At 46.2% G+C, this 20,698-nt stretch overlaps 1 protein-coding gene across 1 annotated transcript in view; it reads right to left on the bottom strand.

Moving 5' to 3' along the window:
- The window catches only part of pipox (pipecolic acid oxidase), a 124,811-nt gene that overhangs the window by 47,040 nt on the left and 57,073 nt on the right, over window positions 1–20,698 (bottom strand). Inside the window, exons 3-4 of the mRNA XM_038814279.1 lie at window positions 17,409–17,557; window positions 5,039–5,252 (exon numbers count right to left, since the gene is read on the bottom strand). Coding sequence (XP_038670207.1) covers window positions 5,039–5,252; window positions 17,409–17,557 — 363 coding nt within the window. The remainder of the gene's footprint in view (window positions 1–5,038; window positions 5,253–17,408; window positions 17,558–20,698) is intronic.

Genomic DNA, 20,698 nt, shown 5'->3' with positions numbered 1-20,698 from the left:
ACTTGCTGATGAAGAAAACACAGATACAATTGTGAACCATTTGGCCATTGCCTTCTGGCCTCTTTGCGATTACGTTGTACAAAGACACCGGAGAGCTCCAATGCATCTCACTGACACCGAAGACATTGGTTATTCAAATCATTTCACTTTGTTGCTCAGGAGTCATTTGATCTTTTTACCCAATGAGGTTACTGATAAAATAGAATCCAATTACACCCCTTATATGAAATGATTATATTCAATAATATCATTCACAGATTAAAGTCTTCTCCTACAGAATTGACAAGACCTTGGGTGGGATTTTACCCGAAGCCAGTCGTGCAGAGGTGACTTGCCATTGGCCGGCTGCATCCCCAGTGTGAACGGCCAAAAAATTCCAGCCCTTGTGTAGTTTATCTGGGTTACAAGTATTGAATCTTTTCCTCAAATATGAATTTGCTCTCACTGTGTCCATATTGCGCAATGTGCAGAAAATATTAATGTGGACCAAGGCAGTCACTGAAATCAGTGTCATCGCCTGCACAATGTTTTAATAAATAATACAATATTTTCCTGTCAAATTAACAATATTGCACGATGATGTTGAAGTAAAATTTGCAGTTTCTGGTTTGTTTAATTGTCGTGGTGAGATCACCAATAGGGTGCAATCAAATAGACACTGCATTATATTGTTGCTTCTCTTAATATTAATGACACTTCCTGCATATATATTGGACAATATTTTTAACCAGATGCCAACAAAGGGCACTATCATGTTTGGTGAATTGACTGTTGGAATCCTGAAAGGTTAAAAAATATCCTGCATGATTGAGAGGGTCAAAATGGGACGAGGGAAATAAAGGGTCCAGAAACAGTAGAAGTAATAGGGCCCATGATGACTGTCCCTCCTGACCATTCCCCCACCCTATTCACCCCCGAACCCCACTCGCTGTGATTTACCCGATTGCTGGTTAGCATTGCAATGGGGTCAGACAGCTACTTTTGGCTGCCTGAGCTTCCTCTCCCAGACAGCTGATCCAGGTCCAGGAGCGAAGACCTGGGTCGGCGAATGCGCCCCACACTCATTCTGGTCCCGCAGCCCAAAAACCATCCGATCATGTCAGGAAGAAGTCAGTGAGGACGATTCATTTGCACGCTTTCTGCTGAAAGGAAATTTGGGCCCCCGAGGAGAGTTTTAAAATGCAAGAGTTGTACAATGACCTCGGTGAGTACAAAATAGGCTCTTTGCAGACTTTCATGCTCAGATACCCACGTTAATAACCAAGTCTTAAGTATCTAAATGAATTCATGAGCATACACTTCTGTAGAAAGTAGTTATTTCCACACCGCTGTCCTAATATTGAACCACCACCTGAGTAAGTTTACTATAGATTAATTTCAATCAGCTGCTGTTCAGACAATGTCAGGGTAGTGCCTGTTTAGCTAAAGCATAAGAATTCTGCTTTGGGGACGACTAATAAAAATAGCTAATGAATCCATCAAATTGGGTGAGGAAACTGTCCAATAGCCCAGGCAAATCTGAAACGCAAGAGGCTATTATCCAGATATTGGGCGAAATTCTCCGACCCCACGCAGGGTCGGAGAATCGTCCGGGGCCGCCGAAAATCCCGCCCCCGCCGTGGCAGAAATTCTCCGCCACCACGTCGAGCCCCCTGCGGCGATTCTCCAGCCCGCGATGGGCCGAAGTCCTGCCGCTGGGAGGCCTCTCCCACCGCCGAGGTTTGAACCACCTCTGGTGGCGGCGGGATCGGAGGCGCGAGTGGGCCCCCGGGGTCCTGGGGGGGGGGGGGGGGCGCGATCGGACCCCGGGGGGTGCCCCCACGGTGGCCAGGCCCGCGATCAGGGCCTACCGATCGGCGGGCGGGCCAGTGCCGTGGGGGCACTCTTTCTCTTCCGCCGCCGCCATGGCCTCCACCGTGGCGGAGGCAGAAGAGAATCCCCCAGCGCGCATGCGGGACCCCCCGCCCCGCCGGGTAGGGGAGAATGCTGCCCATTATTACTGCTGAAGTGAGGTAGATGTAGATTTAAGTAGTTTATAAATAAATTATAAATAAATAATCTTTATTATTGTCACAAGTAGGCTTACATTGACGCTGCAATGAAGTTACTGTGAAAATCCCCCAGTCACCACATTAAAGGTGCCTGTTCGGGTACACAGAGGGAGAATTCAGAATGTCCAATTCACCTAATAGCACGTCTTTCAGAACTTATGGAAGGAAACTGGAGCATCCGGAGGAAACCCCCGCAGACACAGGGAGAACGAGCAGACTCCAAACAGACAGTGACCAAAGTGGCAATCAAACCCGGGACCTTGGCGCTGTGAAGCGACAGTGCTAACCGCTGTGCGACCGTATGCTATATACCCTTTCTCCCATTCCTACTCTGGTCCCTGTCTCAATGTAATTGAGCTCTAATCAGAGTTGAAAATGATGGCGTTAAACACAAACAAAAATGAACAAAGGAACTAAATAAAAGAACGCGAGATGGGATCAATTAACTGTTACTCTGTTAAAGAAATGAACACACTTTTTTTTAAAAAGCCAAAAGCAGTAGTTCTCTTAGCTTTCTCCTATTTTCAAAAGTGAATACTCCATTGCTTCCTTGGGGCTTTTATTCTATTTTTTGTTTGTGAATAACTTTCACAAAGTTTTTATCAAATGGTTCCATTTGATACTCTTTCTCTCCCACTCCCCCGCACTTTCTGAAATACCCATTGTCCCAAACAAAGTTTATGGGTACATTCATATATCAGAAGATAAAGAGGAAAAAGGCTCAACGTGGAGATAGCCTGTCGGAAGCACAGTTTGGATCTATTGCTTCCCAAATTACGTTTCCTAAGCTGGAGGTGATTCAAAACGTCGAACAATAACTTCAACATATGCTACAAAGAGGACTTTCCGCAAGTGTTAAGCCAAAAAAGCGAACAGACAATATTGTAATGATCTCCTGCCACTTGCACATTAAGTATTCCTTGATTGCTTCACATTTCAGTTAGTGCAAGTGTTTCAGATACTGCTGTGGCACCACAGAGTTCATGAAATTGGCACCACTTCATACTCTGATTCCATGACTGTTAGCAGCGATATTGCTGAATATCCTGACATTTCCTCTTGGGTTTGCTAGCTAAAGGAAAACTAAGGAATCTTTGTAAATTATTCCAGGCTTTGGAAACCTACTGCTCTAGTCCATTCAGGCATCTCAAGGGTTGCTACCTATGACTGACACCTTTGTGCCTGTATTAGTTTGCATATCCAACAAAGGGAATCACAGAGAGCTAACCTGGAGTATGTTAATACAACTAACCCTCAGAAATAGAGTCCTCACACTAAAAATCAGGTGAGAATGCATGATTGGATAATTGAGCCTCCTATGCTTACCGCTGATCATTAATTATTTTAGAACACTGATTTTATTCTCTGTCCTTTACTTATGTCGTTATCATAGAACATACATCGAATTCTTACAGTGCAGAAGGAGGCCTTTTGGCCTGTCAAGTCTGTATCAGTCATCCGAAAGATCACCCTACCCAGATCAGCTCCCCTCCCCTTTTGCCCGTAACCTAACCGGTACATCTTTGGACACTAAGGGGCAATTTAGCATGGTCTATCTACCATGTGGGACAGTGGGAGGACACCGGAGTAACCGGAGGAAACTCATGCAGACACAGGGAGAATGTACAAACTCCAAACAGTCACAAGGGTCAGACTCAAACCTGGATCCCTGGTACTGTGAAGCAGCAGTGCTAACCACTGTGCCACCATGCTGCCTGGGTCACTTTTATCTTTCTTTGTTTAAGCAGGAGTTTCATTAAATACATTTTTGTGAAGGAAGAGCAGAGGCAGGGCGGCATGCGGCACAGTGGTTAGCACTGGCACTGCGCCGCTGAGGACTCAGGTCGAATCCCGGCCCTGGGTCACTGTCCGTGTGGAGTTTGCATATTCTCCCCGTGTCTGCATGGGTTTCACCCCCACAACCCAAAGATGTGCTGGTTAGGTGGATTGGCCGTGCTAAATTGCCCCTTAATTGGGAAAAGAAGAAAAAGGAAGAGCCGAGACAGTGATAGCAAGTTGTTTAATTTTTCTTGGCATGGTCAGCATTTATTTCCCACCCCTAGTTGCCCTTCACAAGGTGGTGGTTGGATACCATCTTCAACCATTGCAGTCCATGTGATGCAGGTACACAGTGCTATTGGGAGGGAGTTCCAGGATTTTGACCAGCCACAGTGATATATTTCCGAGTCTGAATGATTACCTCCAGGTGGTAATTTCCCCCATGTGTTTGCTGGCCTTGTTCTACTCGGGTTGTGGGTGCCTTTCGGAAGTGATGAATATAAAAGATTCCATGATACTATTTGGAGCGCAGGAGTTTCTCTTCTGTGTCCTGTCCAACATTTATCCCTCAACCAAAGTTAAAAAACAGATAATCAGGTTTTCAGTCCGATTGCAGGTCATGGGATCTTGCTGTGTGCAAATGGGACACCTTTCCTACTTTACAACATTGATCACCATTCAAAAAGTACGTTTATCAGCTGTGAAGCACTTTTGGACACCCTTGGATTGCGAAAGATCCAAGTTTCTTCTCACGATCATGACACTTGAAACTTTGTGCAGCCGTTACTCAATATCGAAACATGCAAAGCACAACGAGTGTTAACCAGAAATGAAGGCCGTGACCTTTTGTTCGCCATCCCAAGGCGAGGCAAGCCGAGGTCAACCGTAGAACCCATACACTGACTCAAATCACTCACCATCAACAAGGTAAAAAATCCAAGATCCTTCTGGTGCTGCATAGTGCATTACAGTAATCCCATGAACTGTGTGAGGACCCAGAAGGCACTAAAAGGGGGGAATGGTCTACCATTCTACAACAAAACACACAAAATGAATACACTTGACAGAGGTAGTGTCGAATCAGTTGTTGAAATGTATGACTACAACAGGAATTGGGACTCTGACTATCCTAGTTTCCACTATTTTCAAACATTGGAAATGATTTTTAGCCGGTGTGACAATCCATGAAAGAAGGTACCAGATGTTACCTGAAGGGCCTTTAAAGCTCGATCAGCGTACAAGATTCCAGCTGATTTGTCAAGAATGGCAGATTCTTCTTCCGGAAGGTTCACAACTGGAAACCTCCTTGAAAATTCTTCAGATGTCAAACTCTCCATCGGAATCTTATTTTCAACCAACGTTGACTTCATCGTTTGAAATTCTGGGTTCCCTTCTTTACCCAGAACCAACAAACCTGTTTGTCTACAGATAAACACAAGATTAATTGTATTACAATAGAATTACTACTTTTATATACTTCCCTAAAGCACATCAGTGAACCAAATGGGTTTTTACAACAATCGACAATGGTTTCATGGTCACCTTTTAAACTTTTAATTACAGATTTTTTTGTTGAATTCAAATGTCACCACCTGCCTAGGTGGGATTTGAACCTGGGTCCCCAGAGCATGACTCTGGGTCTCTGGATTACTAGTCCGGTGATAGTAACATTTTGCCACTGCCTCCCCACTGTCCAGCCAAAGTCACTTATTATTGATGGATTTGATTTATTGTCATGTGTACCGAGGTACAGTGAAAAGTATTGAAAAGCATGAAAAAAAAACATAGGGTGTACATAAATACACAATCTAAGTACTAGTTGCTAGCGATCAGGTGAAATGCGAATAGAATCCCTAGTAGAATCTTCCTATTCTAATCCAGAGGCAAACTTTCAATGCCCTGTGTGAGATTGGCTAACGGCACAGATTAGGGATTGAACGTCCGGATTTTCTGATTTGGGGTTTCAGCCACTCACCCAGCCGAGTCATCGGGGAGCATGTGATTTGTATGTTTCATTTGCTTCCTGTTCTGTTTCTCCTCACGCATTCAGATATGTCCAGGCTGCCTGGCGAACAACTGTGGGTTTGCACCCTTTCTGGGAAAGCACAATTCAATCTTCCAGGCAGAACTGCCTTGAACTTTGGCCTTGTTCAACCCACAACATTCCTTACTGGATAAGTTTCCTTTCTGGTTCAGGGATGTATGGCTTATGGTATGACCGTTTGCACACAGAGGGAGGGAAAATGTAAATGGAACATTTTGCTACTCTTTCAAGGAGTTACAATGACAGTGCCGATGCACATTTGGTCAGCAAAGCAGCAAATTCTGCTACAGCAGAGAGGACACTGCAGAAAGAGAAGGCAATAAGATTTAATGGACTGGATTCGCCACCACATCGGGAACCCTGCTACCCTTGCTGGAGAATCCTGCCTCAGGCAGAAAAGAGGATCAGCCCCCGGCGCCGATCCTGTTCCGAAGCTCTGGTTCCCCCACTGATGCGGGCTCAAGGTTCGTGCCTCGCGAGAGGAGGAAGATACAAATGGGTTAACCGGGCCCACGTGATTATCCGGTCCTCTGGGCCAGGAATCACATGGGCAACAATTGGTGCAGATCTTGCCAAACGTGACGCTGACATGGTGGACCTCGCAGTGGGCCCTCCATCGAAAGGCCACCCTTCCCCCACAATGCAAGACCCGACCATCCACCATACCCCCCTACTGCCCCCTCCCCACCATAGGCCCCCCCAATTAGAGAGACTAGCACCAGAGACCCCCATAAGAGAGGCCCATGCCTGGAAGGGACCCAGAAGAGAGACCCCTGTCTGGAAGGGCCCCAGAAGAGAGACCCCTGTCTGGAAGCTAGAGAGCAGTTTAGACAGAGACAGTGAAAACATTCACTGCTTTAAAACTCACCTGTGCAATACACCTGCTAGCTCAGGCAGAGGAATAATAATCTTTATTGTCACAAGTAGGCTTACATTAACACTGCAATGAAGTTACTGTGAAAATCACCTCGTCGCCACATTCCGGCACCCATTCAGGTACACAGAGAGAATTCAGAGTGCCCAAAACATCAAACAGCATGGGCGAGATTCTCCCATCGGGAGACTAAGTCCCGACGCCAGAATGAAAACTCCGGCGTCGGAGGTTGTTTATCGCCCCTATTCTCCCACCCCCGGGGGGCTAGGAGCGGCACCGCGTCATTTATGCGCGCTGGGCCTTGGTGCCGCGTAAAAGCGGCGCTGCGTAAATTACGCAGCCAGTGCTGTCCTCCCCGCGGGCACCCCATAAGAAATGTCAGATTTATCTTGCGGGGCAGCAGAGGAAAGGAGGTCCTCCTTCAGAGAGGCCGGCAGTGGAAAGGAGGTCCACCTTCAGAGAGGCCGGCAGTGGAAAGGAGGTCCTCCTTCAGAGAGGCCGGCCCACCAATTGGTGGGCACCGATTACGGGCCAGGCCCATTTTGAGCCCCCCCCCCGGGGCTGGATCCACCCCCCCCCCCCCCCCCCCCCCCCGGCAGCGACCAGGTGTGGATGGCGCCTGCGGGAACCTATCATATTGGGCAGGAAGTTCGGCCCATTCGGGCCGGAGAATCGCTGCTCGCCCATTACAAACGAGCAGCGATTCTCCGAGCGGCCAGCCGGAAATCTCGCCATGTCGGTTTGGGGGGGGGGGGGGGGGGAAGAATCGAGTGCGGGTGCCGGAGCGGCGTGGCACGACTCGCCCAGAGCCCCAGCGATTCTCCCACCTGGCGTGGGGGGGAAGAGAATTGCGCCCCACGTTTTACGGGATTTGTGGGAGAAACCGGATGACCCGGAGCAAACCCACGCAGACACGCGGAGAACGTGCAGACTCCACAGACAGTGACCTTAGGTGGGAATCCACCTGGAATCCACCCCAGACCCTGTGAAGTGCTGACCACTGTGCTACCGTGCCACCCAGAAAGCACCACTTGTCAATTCCCGGAAAGAGAAAACCAGGTGTGCAAGCCTTTAATTCATCCCTCTGTTAAACTGCTTTCCCTAGTCTGTGATTGACAGCTTCCACACATACCCAGCTCTCTGCATTGTTTAATTCATCTGCCTTCACCATCAAGAGGCTTTGAAGAACCCAGCTGTGAAACTAATGGCAATGTTAAGAAACTCAAAAAAGGGTGGCATGTGGCGCGGTGGATAGCACTGGGACTGCGGCGCTGAGGACCCGGGTTCGAATCCCGGCCCCGGGTCACTGTCCGTGTGGAGTTTGCATGTTCTCTTCATGTCTGTGTGGGTTTCACCCCCACAACCCAAAGAGGTACAGGTTAGGTGGATTGGCCATGCTAAATTGCCCCATAATTGGGGGAAAAAATAATTGGGTACTCTAAAAAACATTTTTTTAAAGTAACGTAAAACTATGATTGGCAGCCCTGGACTACATCAAAGAGAGTCAAGTGTTAGTTTCACAGCTAGGTACTGCAAAGTCAAAGCAGGGATCTCTCCTCTGGAGAGCTTCCAAGCAGGGGTCGCTCTTATGGGGTGGATGGGGGTCGCTGGTGCGCACCCTTTCTGGGAGCACACCCTTACAAGGTCTTTCGAATTGGGGGGAGTTGAGTTATTCCTGTGCTGTGGCCGGGGGGGGGGGGCGGGGGGGGGGGGCAAATTGCACTGCGGGGGGAGTGGTGCTCAGCCACCGGACCACGCCTCTCGGTCGCCCACTCAAAATGGAAGCCCGTTAGCGTGAATCCCTTGGGAATCCCTCGCACTCCTCGCCATGCATAAATTGGCCCAGCAAAGTATTGGGACTAACTTCCTGATTTGCACTCCCATCTTGAGCACAAATTGAGTGTGATTTACTCTGGCGGGAGAACATAGTTTCCTGTCGGAGAATCCTGCTCAATATATTATTTAATCCAACCAGCTGTTCAGTAAAATTAATTGTTGACTTTGGTGAAATTTTCTGTGAGAGAGGTTGGATCAACAAGGAATAATACAAGGTGTAGACAACAAAAAAAATTGTCAATGCTGTGTGGAATGACCAGCGGTGATAGAAAGGCTAGTCAGGGAATTTATATCGGAGTACAGCATGAAGATTATTGAAATTGTCTCTCAGGATTACTGATACACTGCAATATAGAAATGGAAAGTATAACATGATAGATTGTGGCCTAAAGCAGGCTAAGTAGGAATTGGTTTGGCATTTTGAATTTACATTATAATGAACTGCAAAGCAAAACATTTGAGATTGCTACAACAAATTCATCAAAATGTACATTGCAACAATGCAGAAAACAAATCGCTTTAAAACATTGTTGTTTTCCACAAATCAGATTAGGGATAAAGAGTAGTTTACTTCACAAAGACATGCTTCATTAATTACATTTACAAACTGTTACTAATGAGACAGTTATGGAACAGAATAAAATTCTATTCACCCCACTCCTTCTCACCTCCCCCTCTTGAAAAACTGCTCATGTTTCCACCATCACACCATACATCTCATTCGACTCAATGGGCCGAATGGCCTTCTTCTGCACTGTGAATTCTATGATGCTCTATGATTGTATCTTACTGCTCAATAAATAACACATTTATTTATTTATACACACATATATTTAAGTGCTGATTAATGGCTTTCAAAGGGCATTTTGACAAATACATGGATAGGATGGGTATAGAGCAGGGGTGGGCAAACTATGGCCCGCGGGCCGCATGCGGCCTACCAAAGGTCTTTATGCGGCCCACCAAGATCAAGTCATTAAAAAAAAAAAAATTTTTTTTTAAAAATAATTTTTAAAATTTTTTTTAAATATAAGGATAAGGGGGGGGGGGGGGCGTTGGGTTACTGGTATAGGGTGGATACGTTGACTTGAGTAGGGTGATCATTGCTCGGCACAACATCGAGGGCCGAAGGGCCTGTTCTGTGCTGTACTGTTCTATGTTCTATATGAGGCGCCCAGAATCATAACCGGGTGAAGCGCCATTTTTGAAAAGTAGAGAAAAAGAGGGCTAAAGGCAGGATGCCGCCGGGGGAAGCGCGGAGGTATATGCCGCACGCTAATTGGTTACAACCGGGACTATTAATTAATATACTATGCGGCCCTTTAAAATTGTGAATTTCTGAATGTGGCCCTTGCACGGAAAAGTTTGCCCACCCCTGGTATAGAGGGATACAGCACACGATAGTGCTGAGGGTTTTGACCAAGATTGGTATCATGACCGGTATAAGCTTGGAGGGCTGAAGGGCTTGTTCCTGTGCTGTATTGTTCTTTGTTCTTTCCGTGATCCTGCAGAACTTGGTGCTGACCTCAAAGAAAGTTGCCCACAGAGATTTAGCAATCATTTTGACAGGAATTTCATCTTTTTCCCTTCATTTTACAGTGGCTATAGGGGACCTCTGACATCCAACAACAGTGAGGTAATCAAGTAGGGGAAGTAGCCAATCACACTGAGGTTTTCTCACAGGCAGTAAGCCAGAAAGTAAATTTGATTTGATTTAGTATTGTCACATGTATTAGTATACAGTGAAAAGTATTGTTTTTTTTTTTTAAGAACAGTACAGCACAGAACAGGCCCTTCGGCCCTCGATGTTGTGCCGAGCAATGATCACCCTACTCAACCCAACATATCCACCACCCCCCCCCCAATTAACCTTATTTTTGTTAGGACACTAAGGGCAATTTAGCATGGCCAATCCACCTAACCCGCACATCTTTGGACTGTGGGAGGAAACCGGAGCACCCGGAGGAAACCCACGCACACACGGGGAGGACGTGCATACTCCGCACAGACAGTGACCCAGCCGGGAATTGAACCTGGGACCCTGGAGCTGTGAAGCATTTATGCTAACCACCATGCTACCGCGCTGCCCAAATTTCTTGCATGTTGTACAAACAATGCATACCGTACATAGCGCAGGAAGGAGAGACTGCAGAATATAATATTACACTTATAGCAAGGTGTAGAGAAAAGATCAACTTAATATGAGGTAGGTCCATTCAAAAGTCTGATGGCAGCAGAGAAGAAGCCATTCTTGAATCGGTTGGTTCGTGACCTCAAACTTTGGTATCTTTTTCCTGACGGGGGAAGGTGGAAGAGAGTATGTCCGGGGTGAGTGGGGTCCTTAATTATGCTGGTTGCCTTTCTGAGGCAGTGGGAATTATAGATAGAATCAATGGATGGTTTGCATGATGGACTGCGCTACATTCATGACCTTTTGTAGTTTCATGTGGTCTTGGGCACAGCAGGCTCCATACCAAGCTGTGATACAACCAGAAAGAATGCTTTCTAAGGTGCATCTGTAGAAGTTGGTGAGGGTCATAGCTGACATGCCAAATTTCCTTAGTCTTCTGAGAAAGTAGAGTTGTTGGTGGGCTTTCTTAACTATAGTGTCGGCATGGGGGGGGGACCAGGATAGGCTGTTGGCGATCTGTACACCAGCTTGAAGCTTTCGACCCTTTCTACTTTGTTCCCATTGATGTAGACAGGGGCATGTTCTCCACTACGCTTCCTGAAGTCGATGACAATCTCCTTCGTTTTGTTGACTTTGAGGGATTATTGTCGTCGCACCAGTTCACCAGATTCTCTATCTCATTCCTCGAGCTGTAGCCGATAAATTGGAGTCTGACATAGGTGTCTTTGTTATCTGGGAACAAAGAACAAAGAAAAGTACAGCACAGGAACAGGCCCTTTGGCCCTCCAAGTCTGTGCCGACCATGCTGCCCGTCTAAACTAAAATCTTCTGCACTTCTGGGGTCCGTATCCCTCTATTCCCATCCTAAGACCCTGAATTTTTCACTTATTAATTAACATTTTACACAGTGACATAAATGATTGGGATATGAAATGGGATTAAGATGGACATTGAAATATCATTAGAAAAAAATCTTTAAAAAATATGAATCTTTTCATAATGGAGAAATTTGACAGTCCACAAATATAAAATTATTTTTCCACGGCCAGTAAAGCTGTTTAGCAGTAATTGTGAACTTGTTTTATTGTAAATTCATTTATGGGATGTGGACGTGACTGGTTAGGCCCAGTATTTATTGTTAATCCCTAGTTGGCCTTGGGTAGGTGGTGGTGAGCCACCTTCTGGAGTATGCCTTCTTGGTATGCTGCTTAAAAACCCACTTACAGTTTATTCAACCCGGTGTAACTTTTTCATAGTGGCAGAGTCACTGGACTAGTAAATCCAGAGGTCTGCAGGCTAATTCTCCAAGGACATGGGTTCAAATCCCACCATGGCAGCTGGTGGAATTTAAATTTAATTGGTCAATGAATTTGGAATATAAAGCTAGCCTCGGTAGCGATGACCATTGATTGTCATAGAAACACAAGGAAATCTGCCATCCTTAGCCAACCTCAAAATCTGAAATAAAAGCAGAAAATGCTGGAATGGGTCTGGTGGAGGATCATCGACCTGATAGTTTCTTCCCTCCTCAGATACTGCCAGACCAGCTGAGGATTTCCAGCATTTTTATTTTCGCCCTAAAATCTGCTGTTCAGAGTTGAGCACAATACTGGGGATGAATTAATGTTTTATATGCATTTAATGTAGCTGCTTAGTTTTCGTACTCTTAAGGCTCTATTTATAAAGCGCAGCATCCCATGTTTTATTAACTGCTTTGATATATGTATCCTAAAGTTCATGCACAAAGCACTCAGTCTCTCTCCTCTTACATTCCCATTAAAATTGTACCTTTCAGCACATACTGCCATTCTTACCAGCAAAATATATCACCCCTCGCTTCTCGCCTGACATGTGCCCACCCATTCCACCAGCCTGTCTACATCCTCTTGACATCTATAACCATATTCCTCAGTGTTCCTTTCCAATTCACTTCACTTAAGCAGTAGTTGGGCTGTGCAGGAGACAACGGTTCTGCTAACCATGGTTTTACATCTATCACGGAGAAAGTTAAAATGCACTAAATGTCTGATAATTCTGTCAAAACACGTGGCCCATACCACCTACTTAACCTTTACTTTAATGAACACTATGTTCCTTTCCCGATCCCTACCAATCAATGCGAATAATGTCTTTTGTAATCCTCAGTCTTCCATCTCCACAGATATCAATACAGTTATCTTTCAAAGTGCCAACTGACCCCAATGGCAATTACCTTCTTTGGGAATCTACACCACAAATCCACGATGTAATCTCTAACAATTAATCAGTATGAGCCTTGACATATAATAAGTCGAGCAAATAATCCTGATTTATATTACTATGTTTTCCAATGCCCCACTAATTTCAATTAAACACTGTTTTAAACCATGCAACTGTTGTCTCTCGTACATTTTGTTAAGTTGAGTCAGTATTGTTGGCTTTGAAAAGAAGCATGTGACATGAAGCCCGGGTCAGGGATGGCTCATGGTAGTTGTGGAGCCAGAAGGAGAATCCTTGCTCTTTCTGATGAAGAAAAAAAACTTTTAAATAGTGTAACCATCACTTTCCTTAGCTATGGTCAGTCCCAGTGGTTAAAATAGTGTGTACCTTTAAATTAGGCCCCTCATCTCAGGAGGGGGTGGCCTTCCCATGCCCCACCTTCAGGTGACTAAAAATAGAGGGTTACGGACCAGCTGATATATGTTTTTCTGGCTCAATTTCACACTAAGTGGTACACTGATACACTTGATGAGTCTTCCAGATTATTGTGGAACTAATATTTTAAAATCCCCTTACGAGCAGAAAATACGTTTGAATGGAAGACATTTGTTTCAAACTAGCTTGACAAAGCTAGATGGGGTGGTATCCGGGTGAGGGAGGAACATTGGCGTTACTTTAACTGAGACGAGGCCGCTAGTCCGTGTGGTTTTGGCTGTACGTCCCCTTTATTTGGGAGTCTGAAACTGAGTTTGGGAGTTTAATGAAGAAAATTCAAAGTAAATCAGAATTTAAAGTTCTTACTTTCCTGTGATGTGCACTGAATAAACCAGCCTACTGTAAACCATATAAAAACCTGCAAACACAATGACTGAGGATTAGTACTGAACAGTGAGATCGCAGGCAAGCTTAATTAATCAGGGGAATTGAACAATACCAGTGGTGCAGTCACATAATTAGAGGACATGGGGTTTATTCTGCAGGTTCCTTGCAATACCAGCCGTTTTTACAAGATGCCTTTCTCTAGCAGTAATGGGAGTCTACCTGTGGACGTGAGATGGTGTAGCTGCCCACTACAAATGTATACGTGAGGCAGCCCTGGGGAATGCGTCTGTAAGTTGAATTGTAAGACAAGCGCTATGACCTCTGACCTCTCTCCTTCTGCAAGTCTGTTTTCTAAATTCAAAGTCTACCTTTTGGCAAACTCAGTAAACATGCTTGCAAAGTACATTGAGGGACTGCTGAAGTGAGCATTCAATAACAGTCTTCACCCGGTTAAATATTAACCATAACTGTTAGCTTATGAAAAATAAATGCATTCTTATCACATTTCACATCTGGTACATTAATGTTTTCAACTGAGTATTTATTAGAATGTGAACTGTTACTACTTTACAGTTTGAAGAATAATGATTTAAGTAACACAGAAAGTGAGTGAATTTTCTATTAGCAGCTCAAAGTAACCTACTTTAAAAGAAAAAAAATCATTTGAATTGAATTTAATGTGCAATGCCCACTATGTCCCCCTTAGTAATCTGTGCTTCCACTTTCTCATCTTTTCCATTCTCATTTATCGCCCAACCTTTCCTCTTGCGACCGATCCTATCTGGTTCTCTCAAAATTCATTTCCCTTTCTCTGCTGGCAGTCCAGGGATTTCTCGACGGTGTGGGGCTGCCCACAATGGGAAGGCCCGTTGACCGGCTGGTGAGACGGAGAATCCCGGGGGAACACCACAACAGAAATCTGGTGCAACGGGACGGAGAATCTTGCCTCTGGTTTTCTTTTATACTCCACGATTCCGGCCATCTTCAACATTGACTGCTGTTGGCCAGAATGGTTGGCATGAGTTTAAGCGCTTTTGTGAAGAAATTGTCCAAGTCATTATAAGTGGGAAGGTGGATGGTGCTCGCAATCTCTTCCCCCTCACAGAGCATAGCTGAGTCACAGTTAATGGCACACAGGGAAATGTGAGTGCATCGAGAGCCACTCAGTTGGAATGGGCTGAAGAGTCAGAGATCAGAAATCTGCCATTTGCCCCAGGGCCGGCTCAAGGCACCGGCAACTCGGGCTGCCCCCCCCCCGGCGCCACGTGCTCGGGGGCGCCAGAGACTCGGGTCCCGCGCATGCACAGTTGGGCCGGTGCCAACCAGCGCATGCGCGGTGGCCGCCCGCCCCCAGGGCGGCCCCCCGGCTCGGTCCGCCCCCCCCGCTCGGTTCCCCCCCCCCGCCCCCCTCGGGTCCGCCCCCCCCCGCCCTCGGGTCCACCCCCGCCCTCGGGTCCCCCCCCCCCCCCGGCCCCCCCCCCCGCCCCCCCCGGCCCCGGCCCCACCCCACCCCCCGGCCCCGCCCCCCCCCCCGGCCCACCCCACCCCCCCCCGGCCCCACCCCACCCCCCCCCCCACCCCACCCCCCCCCCCCACCCCCCCCCCACCCCACCCCCCCCCCCACCCCACCCCCCCCCCCACCCCCCGCCCCGCCCCCCCCACCCCCCCCCCCCCCCGGCCCCACCCCACCCCCCCCCCACCCCACCCCCCCCCCCCCCCCACCCCACCCCCCCCCCACCCACCCCACCCCCCCCCCCCCCCCCCCCGGCCCCGCCCCCCCCCCCCCCCCCCCGGCCCCGCCCCCCCCAAGGGCGCCGAAGTTCAGCTTGCCCGGGGCGCCAGCAACCCTAGAGCCGGCGCTGTTGCCCGTGGAACAATGTAGTCAGTGACGAATTCTCTCAAAGTCTGACGATTTGCCCGCTTCTAAGAATACTTGGTATCGAGACAGCTTGTGAAATCTTGGAAAAAGTTGTGCAAATTCCCAGCCTGCTCCTGTTTATGGTACATTTGTTCCGTTGATGCACTGCAGTTCTACAGCACAGCAAATGTTGCCTATGGGGAGCGGAGGTCAAATAAAATTGAAGAGCAACCTGTAACTTCATGAGACTAAAAGCCAAATGCTGCGAATGAAGGAAACCTCAAACATAAATAGTAAATGCTGGAAACACTCAAGCTGGCCACCTGCCAAGTGTCTAAATTCATATAATTGTTGTGTCTCAGTTTCTTTTCTTTTCTTTCTAGTTTATCTCAGGCAGAAGCAAACAAAATGAATCGTAGTACAATGTCCAATACTAGATGCCTGCTGCTGGATACATTAAGTAACTAGATAATCAGAGACACCAGTGCGAAACCTTGATGGTTGCCGTGAGCTTTCTGAGGGCCTGGGCAGCAGCTCAGAGCTTTTTGACACAAGTCAGCACAGCATGAACCCACTTTGCCCGCTTTCTCTCCAGCCTTAAGTGATTCGTGTGCAGGCTCCGTCTCTTCATGTTACTCTCAACACCATCAGGTCCCAGATTGTCACCTCGATATATTGTAGGCTTTAACTCTCAGTCAAGGAGAATAGGAGTTCTTGCCTTCAGTATACAAAGGCAGGAAGTGTGAAGGGGAGTGGAGCCTGACTAGTGCATTAGCCATCAGCTTCTGGGAGATAGGAGCAAGGAAAATGAATGTTGAGAGAACCAGATAGGATCAGTTGCAAGGGGGATGTTTGGGAGGTAGTTGAGAATGGAAAGGGTAAGGGCAGAATTGCAAGGGGGTGGGTGTGTGAGGGGGATGAGCATTACACATTACCAGATGAAGTGGTCAGGAGGAACGGTAAAGTACAAGGAGCAGAAGAAAAATGAATGGCTATTTGGTCAGGAACTTTCTTAATTTCCAGGAAGAAAAGGTAACCAATAGAACATACAGTGCAGAAGGAGGCCATTTGGCCCATCAAGTCTGCACCGACCCACTTAAACTCTCACTTCCACCCTATCTCCATAACCCAACAACCCCTCCTAATCTTTTTTGGTCACTAAGCGCAATTTATCATGGCCAATCCACCTAACCTGCACGCCTGCCATTTTATTTCAGCTAAGGATGGGCTGAGCTCTCCTCTCAACCAGATGAACATTCAGGTTTCTCATTGGGCAGCACGGTAGCACAAGCGATTAGCACTGTGGCTTCACAGTGCCAGGATCCCAGGTTCGATTCCTGGCTTGGGTCACAGTCTGTGTGGAGTCTGCACGTTCTCCCTGTGTCTGCGTGGGTTTCCTCCAGGTGCTCTGCTTTCCTCCCACAAGTTCCGAAAGACGTGCTATTAAGTGAATTGAACATTCTGAATTCTCCCTCTGTGTACCCGAACAGGTGCCAGAATGCGGCGCCTAGGGGCTTTTCACAGCAACTTCATTTCAGTGGTAATGTAAGCCTACTTGTGACAATAAAGATTATTATATTATATATATTATATTATATATGCACATTATGCCAGATTTTGCAGGCAGAAGCGGTGACTTACTGTGGGATATTCCCCTGATTTTCGCTGTGATTAAGGCCACTTAACTCTTGTAATGCCGAACCATTAACATGCCCTTAAAAGTCCATTTTCTTATCCATTTATGCAGCACTTAATTCCATTTTTCATCTTTCTGGGATGTCCCAATCTGGGAAAGTCTGAGGGGGCTTATTTACCTGAAAATTTCAACATTCGCTTCATCTTCCAGTTGCTTCCAGAGCTGGTAGCACTCGGTCATCATCTGTGTGTAGTAAGGTTTGAAATAGCTTTTCCGAATAATTCGCGTTTGCCCATGAGAACTTCCCCGGGAATGTGGCAAGGTAAACTGGAAGCAGAGAGATCAATACCAATTTACTCAAGAATGGGGATTAGCTTTAAAAACATATTTATCAAAAAGGAAAACAGACACCTCTTGCTACATGTGGCCATGACTACAGATCACAAGTTCAATCAGTTGATATCTTAAATCTGTTCCCCATAGATTATGGTTCGACAACACACATAGTACAGGAAATTAGATAAAAGCTGTACTTTACCTCACCAAGTACAAATGTGGTGTGGATTTATTTACTTTTTTTTTAAGTAGGGCAGAATGGAACAAAACTTACACGATCGTTCTCTGAGCAATTATTTTGTCTGTGAGTAAAATTGAAAAATGCTGCACTATGTAACTGCACTATATGTGACTGTTGTATGGTAGCAATATTTCCATTCTTTCCATATGGATAGAAGTAGGTTCAGAAGAGAAAATATATATAGTTTTTAAGATTTGTCTTCCTTTCTCAGAGTAACAAAGCCAATGCGCAGAGTGGACAGGACGAGCCCCATCTTGTTGCTGGCTTGAAAAACCAATTCAAACTGAATCCAATTCATGGTCCCCACAAGAGAGACCTACTAGATTCAAGCTGATAAGAACAGGCATTACACCTGTTCGCAGGCTTGATCCTATTCTTGATCGTAAAGGCCAAGAAGCACGGCGACACAGTGGTTAGCAATGCTGCCTCATAGCACCAGGGACCTGGGTTCAATTCCAACCTTGGGTGACTGTGGAGTTTCGTCCGGGTGCTCCGGTTTCCTCCCACTGTCCAAAGATGTGCAGGTTAGCCGGATTGTGAATGCTAAAATTGCCCCTTAGTGTCCAGGGATGTGCAGGTTAGGTGGGGTTGCAGGGATAGAGTGGGGAAGTGGCCCAAGGAAGGATGCTCTTTCAGAGGGTCGGTGCAGACGAGATGGGCTGAATGGCCTCCTTCTGCACTGTAAGGATTCTAAGCGAGGAGAAAATAAGTTTGTCAACTTTCACATAGAATCTTGCCACCCTCTAAATCTATTGCAGATATCTTAAATACTAACTTACATCTGCTGCATATCACGTTGCAAAGCACCTGTGCCCACTGTGAAATTAGAGCTTGTTAATCTTCCCGACCTTGCCGCTATATCCTGATCCATCTCCAACATCCACAGCAGAGGTGGAGGCAGCCTGCTCAGCTGCTTGCCACGCCCTATTGTCTGTGATGCGTGTAGTGGAGAAACATACGGCTATTCGGCTATAGTGTACGTCACTCTCCCGCTCTTGAGAAACTAGACCAAGACTCTTGGAGTTACAAACGAGGCGTGTATTGAGATATTGCACAAGCCACTGATGTTCCAAGCAGGCATGCCAGAGAGTCCTGATTCAAGATTACACGGACAGTTATGCTGCAGATTTGACTACAATAAAGTAGCATATACTAATCAGTTGTTATCTATGCCCAGTCACAGCTATCGATTAAGTTTACATCATGCATAGTATATGAGAAGAATGCCTCCTGTTTCTCAGGCTCCGGCCACGCACTAATCAACTCTCCTTTCTTTTGTAAGCACATCTGGGAAGCAGATGAGATGGTCCACCAGCCACATTCTCTTCTCCAGCTCTGACAGGAATGCGGACCATGAGGTCTCAGAGCCCAAAATGGAAGAGCGCCACTGCCACTGCACGGAGCGCCTACATGAAAATGTTTGGCACTAAGCGCCGCACAATGCAGCAGGAAAAACCACCATTGCCATTGGCGGGCTAAACAATACTTTTCTCACCTGCCATTAAGCCTTTGCCCATTGCTGGGACAGTCTCGCCCTTTGTATTCACACTGATGAAGCACCGTGTGCAGTTCTCAGCCTCTGAAAAGTGAAGGGCTTGGTGGTATTATCATAACTGTCAGCACTGCAAGGTTTAATGAAGTGTCGAGAGTAGCCACTAGAGGGAGCTACAGTTACAACTATATAAGGCAGTGATGCTAAGCCTTGGGGGAGAGTGTGTGCAGGAGTTAGCTAGTGAGTGCAGATCATAGTTTAAACCAGTAGTGAGGTTAGCAGTAGATGAGTGTAGTTTAGATGTTATTAATCAACTGTGTATTCTTTAGGTGTAAGCGTCGAATCCAAGTTAGTGTTAATAAATTTATAGCTTTGTTTAAGATAAAGTTATTTTGTGGTCTTTGTAAACACTACGCCAAACATCCTGAAATAAACAACACAAAGAACACTACAGGTTTGTTTGTAATTTGTATTAAGCCAGTTACTGGTCCCCATGTGACTGGATCAAAGTGATCCAGGAGACATAAAATGATTTTCGTGTGTCACCCCCGACTTATACAGAGCCATGAATAAACACTGATGTTGGCTTGTGCTTTCTGACAGAACACTTTGAAGGACATCATGGCTTTTGAAAATTCGATGAAATACAGCTAAGAAGTATTTTTAAATCAGGTTTCTAGATGTAGGATTTGCCTGAAGCATTGAAAAGACTATCCCCTGAAGTCGTGGGGGTGAAATTGGCTTATACAGAATTAACAGCTGTTTCTTTTTCACCATGCCCCACCTCTTTCCACTGAAGCTCACAGAATGATAGCTCAAATGCTTTTGGAGACCCGATTCCTCGTTTCACTGTCATTTCTTCTTGATGTGGAATTAAAACGCTTGGCAGTATTTACTAAGTCAACGAGAAATAATAGCTGACGCGGTGAAAACTGATTCTTGCTTCGCTACTTTCAATACAGACCAATTTCACTCCCAAGATTCTAAACAAATGAGGTCAATTTAACTCAAGTCGGTTATGTGATTAAACACACTAACATCATACGGCCAGATTCTGGAGAACTGTTTAGATTCCACCAAGGACTGTCCATAACAGCAATTGTAGCACATCCCATTTAGCAGCATTATGGAGACGGAATCGGAATTATAGGACAGTACTGGGTACTAATGCAGTACAAATTAAATGTGTTGCTGGTGTTATTGTCTAGATGGGAAATTTAAAAAATAATTACCACTATTTAGTATGATGAACATTGAAATTTTGAATTGTGTAGAAGAAGATATTAAGAGCACGATATAACGGGACAGAAACAGAGTCCAGTTTTGGGCGCATTTAGTGGGGTGTTTCTCAGCCCCGAGAAAGATACCGCTATTTAACAGCACTTTCCTGTTTTTTTGG

Source organism: Scyliorhinus canicula, chromosome 12 (assembly GCF_902713615.1).
Source record: "Scyliorhinus canicula chromosome 12, sScyCan1.1, whole genome shotgun sequence".
Lineage (NCBI taxonomy): Eukaryota > Metazoa > Chordata > Chondrichthyes > Carcharhiniformes > Scyliorhinidae > Scyliorhinus > Scyliorhinus canicula.
The sequence above is the reverse complement of the archived record's forward strand: the minus strand, read 5'-3'. Positions and strand labels throughout refer to the sequence as shown.